General features: G+C 48.6%; 1 protein-coding gene across 1 annotated transcript in view; it reads left to right on the top strand.

Moving 5' to 3' along the window:
- Positions 1–3,701, top strand: part of LOC122564628 (neurogenic locus notch homolog protein 1-like) — a 132,439-nt gene extending 128,738 nt beyond the window's left edge. The window contains exons 22-25 of the mRNA XM_043719718.1: positions 299–882; positions 1,437–1,865; positions 2,333–2,481; positions 3,358–3,701. Of these exons, the coding sequence (XP_043575653.1) occupies positions 299–882; positions 1,437–1,865; positions 2,333–2,481; positions 3,358–3,578 (1,383 nt within the window). The 3' untranslated portion in view covers positions 3,579–3,701. The remainder of the gene's footprint in view (positions 1–298; positions 883–1,436; positions 1,866–2,332; positions 2,482–3,357) is intronic.
- The last annotated feature ends 461 nt before the right edge of the window (positions 3,702–4,162 follow it).

Below are 4,162 nucleotides of genomic sequence, written 5' to 3'. Positions count from 1 at the left end.
CCTCATTCTATCTCACTCATTCCCTTGCTTTTACTTCTCTCATTCTGTCTCTCTTTCTCTCTCACTCTCCCCTCAATCTGTCACTCACTCTCTCAGTATCTCACTTTGAATCTCTCTTCATCTCTCACTCTCTCTCTGGCGCTCTGTCTTGCATGCTGTCTTGCGCGCTCTCTCCCCTTCAATCCCTATCTCTGTCTTTCTCTCCTTTACTCTGTCACTCTCTCTCTCTTCCCCCCCTCAATCTCTCTTTCTCTCACTTCTTCACTTTCTCTCTTCCTCTCACACTCTCTCTTTCTCTCCCCCGCAGGGTTATGAGGGAGCATCCTGTGAGAATCAGGCCAGTGTCTGTGGTAATCTGCAGTGTCATAATGGGGGAACGTGTGTACTGACGCAGGGGGGTTCTCCCCGCTGTGCCTGCCCCCTGGGACAAGGCGGGGTGGACTGCCAGCTGCCCACCAGGAACCCGTGCAAGTCCAACCCATGTTACAATGGGGGCACATGCGAGAGTGTACCCACTGAGCCTTTTTACCGCTGCCATTGTCCTCGCCTCTTCAATGGGCTGCAGTGCTTCATCCTGGATTATGAGTTTGAAGGAGGAAATGGACAGAACATCACGTTTCCCCCGAACATTGAGCAGGGCTGTGATAAACCCGAGTGTGTGCAGCTTGCCAAAAACCGGGTGTGTGAGGCTCACTGTAACACTCACGCCTGCGACTGGGATGGTGGAGATTGTTCCCTCAACTTCAATGATCCCTGGAAGAATTGCTCACATGCTCTGCAATGCTGGCGTTACTTTGGAGATGGGAAATGTGATAAACACTGCAACAATGTGGGCTGCCTGTATGATGGTTTTGACTGTCAGAGCATCGAGTCCCAGTGCAAGTGAGTCCCTGAGTGGGCCACAGGGGCATGGAGGGAGGGAGACAGTGGAGAGGCAGGAGGAGGGACATGGACAGGGAGGTGAAGAGAAAATAAGGGTCGGGGAGGAGCAGAGAAACGAGAGGACAGGAGGGGTACAGAGGGGAGGGAAAGAGGCAGGGGAGAGGGCAGCAAGGAGATGGTTTGGTTTGCAGGAGTTATGCTGATAACTGTGTCCACTGAGAGGGCAAGTGGGCGGTTGTGAGGGGCAAGAGGATCTGCCCAGGATATGTCTACTGGTGACCTCTGACCTTGCTAGAAGGAAGGCATGGAGGGGAGGAAGAGAGAGAAATACAGACACAAAGGGAAAGATATGAAGGAAGGACAGATAAAGCAATAGAAAGGAAACGAAAATGAGCATGGAAGGGACCGCTGGAGTGATGGTGCAGGAAAAGAATTTTGAGGATGGATAGAGATGGGAGGCAGTGTGGTGATATTCTGGGAAAGGGTATGATGGACTATCACTGTGTCCTGGACACTGATTAACGGACTTTTCCCTCTCTCCCTGCATTGCAAAGTCCCCTGTATGACCAGTACTGCAAAGATCACTATGACGATGGCCACTGCGACCAGGGCTGTAATAATATCGAGTGTGGATGGGATGGTCTGGATTGTGCCAATGACAAGCCACAGAAGCTGGCAGAGGGAACACTGCTCCTCATTGTCCTGGTGCCTCCTGAACAACTACTGAATGACTCGGTGGGGTTCCTTCGTGAGCTCAGCCACATCCTGCACACCAATGTCAAGTTTAAGAGGCACCCCAATGGCGACATGATGGTTTACCCTTACTATGGGAACAAGGAGCAGCTGCACAGACACCATGTGAAGAGGTCAATGGCAGAGGCCAGTGACCGAGTCATTGACGCATTGAGTCATGTCAAACGCTCGCTCTATGCACTGGTGTCCCCTCGGAGCCGCAGGGAGTTGGACCGGCAAGAGGTCAAAGGGTGAGTAAAGACAGCTTCTGCCCAGCCTCCATTAAAAAAAAACCATAGCCACTATTTTGTAGAAATATTGAGGTGACATGGTGGCTCAGCGGTTAGCACTGCTGCCTCACAGTGCCAGGAACCCGGATTCAATTCCATTTGGGGAAAGGGTGGAGGGGTGGGGCAGACTTGTAGGGCCAAATGGCCTCTGTCTGCACATGAGGGATTCTAGGTGGGGGGATGATGTAAAAGAAGAAGAGCTTTCCTGGGTCCCCTGGGCCTAATATTCATCTCTCCACCAACAGACATTATCGGATCATTGTCACACCACAGTTTGAAAGATCTGGCTGGGTACAAATAGGCAGTCACCTTTCCTACATGATAAATGAGTTGATTGGATTGTGTATTGACTGTGAGGCAGTCTGGGATAACCTGAGGCAATGAAGGCACTATATAAATGTACACTGTTTGTATTTTTCCTTGGCTAGGTCGATTGTTCACCTGGAAATCGATAATCGACAGTGTTACCAGGCTTTCTCTGACTGTTTTGCCAGTACAACAGATGTGGCAGCTTTCCTGGGTGCCATGGCTTCCCAAGGCAGCCTCCAGCTACCATACAACATTGAGACTGTGGAGAGTAAGTGTAAGACTCTAACATGTCCCCCTACCTTCAGAGGATGCGGTGCAGGAAAAGAAAGCACACACTGTCTGTCAGACTAATTAACCACCTCTCAAAGGGTACCTCTAGTCTGACTTATCAGCTGCCAAATCATTAAGGCAAAAAAAGAAGGAATTGATCGGAGTGGATGAGAATTTGATATCTTTGTAGTTAGGATCAGTCTGTAATTCCTGAGATTTTGACAGATTAATCCTGCTGTGCTAATTTGATGATTGCTAAATCCTTTCCCTTCGTGAGCGAGACAAGAGTTCGACTTTCTTCAAGTCGAAAGAAGGAAAATACAAACAAACCCCTAGCACCGTTTTGGGACATTTTTCTTTCTTTCGTTTATATTTTTTGCAATTCTGATTACCCATCATTTAACTGACCTTGTTCAGAGAGTTTATCACACTGACTGAATTCTAATTTCTCTTCATGCCTCTGTATAAAATGGAACCCTCGCAGTTTATAACTCTGCACATACTGCTCGTGGTCTGTCTCTCCTTCTCCTTCTCAACCTCTCTTTCTCATCTATCTCTCCCTCTCCTTCCCTTTACCTTCCCCCCTCCTTCTCACTTTTCATTTCTTCCCGTCTATCTCTTTCTGTCTCTTCTTCTATCTCCCTCCTCTTCTTTCATCTCTCTCTTTCTCCCTCTTCTTCTCTCTCTCCGTTGCTCATCTCTCTCCTTTCGCCTTTCCCTCCCTCTTTCTCCTCTCACTCCTCTTTTTTTGCTCTCATTCCTTTGTCTTCTTTGCTTCTCCCTCCCCCATCTCTCTCTCCCCTCCCTCTCTTCCTCTCCCTTCTCTCTGTTCCCAGTCTGTTTTGATCATTTTCTCCTCCTGCACTCTCTCCAGGTGAAGGAATTGTGACCATTCATGACGATAACCTATATCCCATGTACGTTGTGGTGTCTGTGCTCATATTTCTGGCCTTCATTGGGATGGGGGTGCTGGTGTCTCGGAAACGACATCGAGAGCACGGACAGCTCTGGTTCCCCGAAGGTTTTAAGGTGACAGAGAGCAGCAAGAAGAAACGCCGGGAGCCGGTGGGCGAGGATTCGGTTGGGTTGAAGTAAGTCAGGCATTAACCATTTGCTATTTGTTATTTATCAGCTGCCCAGACTGGAGAGTCAATGTGTGAGTGTGTGTGTGTGTGTGTATGAGTGTCTGTCTGTGTGTGAGGAGGGGTGTTTCCATTGAGTGTGTCACTACACCTTGGATAGGCTGTAACCTCTCTATTTAATGTCCGAGTGTGTGACTACAGTGACCTTCCCTGTCCCTTGAGCTTTGAACCTTAGCAAGGCAGGTACCATTCAATAGCACTTACCCTTCCCTTGCTCTATACCAGTTGGTCAAATGGCCACGTAGTGAGATGAAAATTAATGTTATTCTATTTTACAGTCATATCCTATCTCTCAGTGTCTCTGTACTCAGTTGTATATGTGTTTATCCTCTCTCTGTCCGGGGGTCTCTCTCTGTCCAGGTGTGTCTCTCTCTTTTTTTGTTCAGCGGTCTCTGTCCAGACTTGTGTCCAGGTTTTCCTCCCCTTATTCCTCTGTTGTCACTTTCCTCCATTTTCTGTTGATGCAGTTTGTGCCTTTGTTTTCTCTCTGTTCCCCATCTCGCTCACACTTGCACATGCTAAGCCTTTCACTTAGGG

The sequence above is a fragment of the Chiloscyllium plagiosum genome, chromosome 30 (genome assembly GCF_004010195.1).
Source record: "Chiloscyllium plagiosum isolate BGI_BamShark_2017 chromosome 30, ASM401019v2, whole genome shotgun sequence".
In the NCBI taxonomy this organism is placed as follows: domain Eukaryota; kingdom Metazoa; phylum Chordata; class Chondrichthyes; order Orectolobiformes; family Hemiscylliidae; genus Chiloscyllium; species Chiloscyllium plagiosum.
This window is presented reverse-complemented; position numbering and strand designations above follow the sequence as displayed.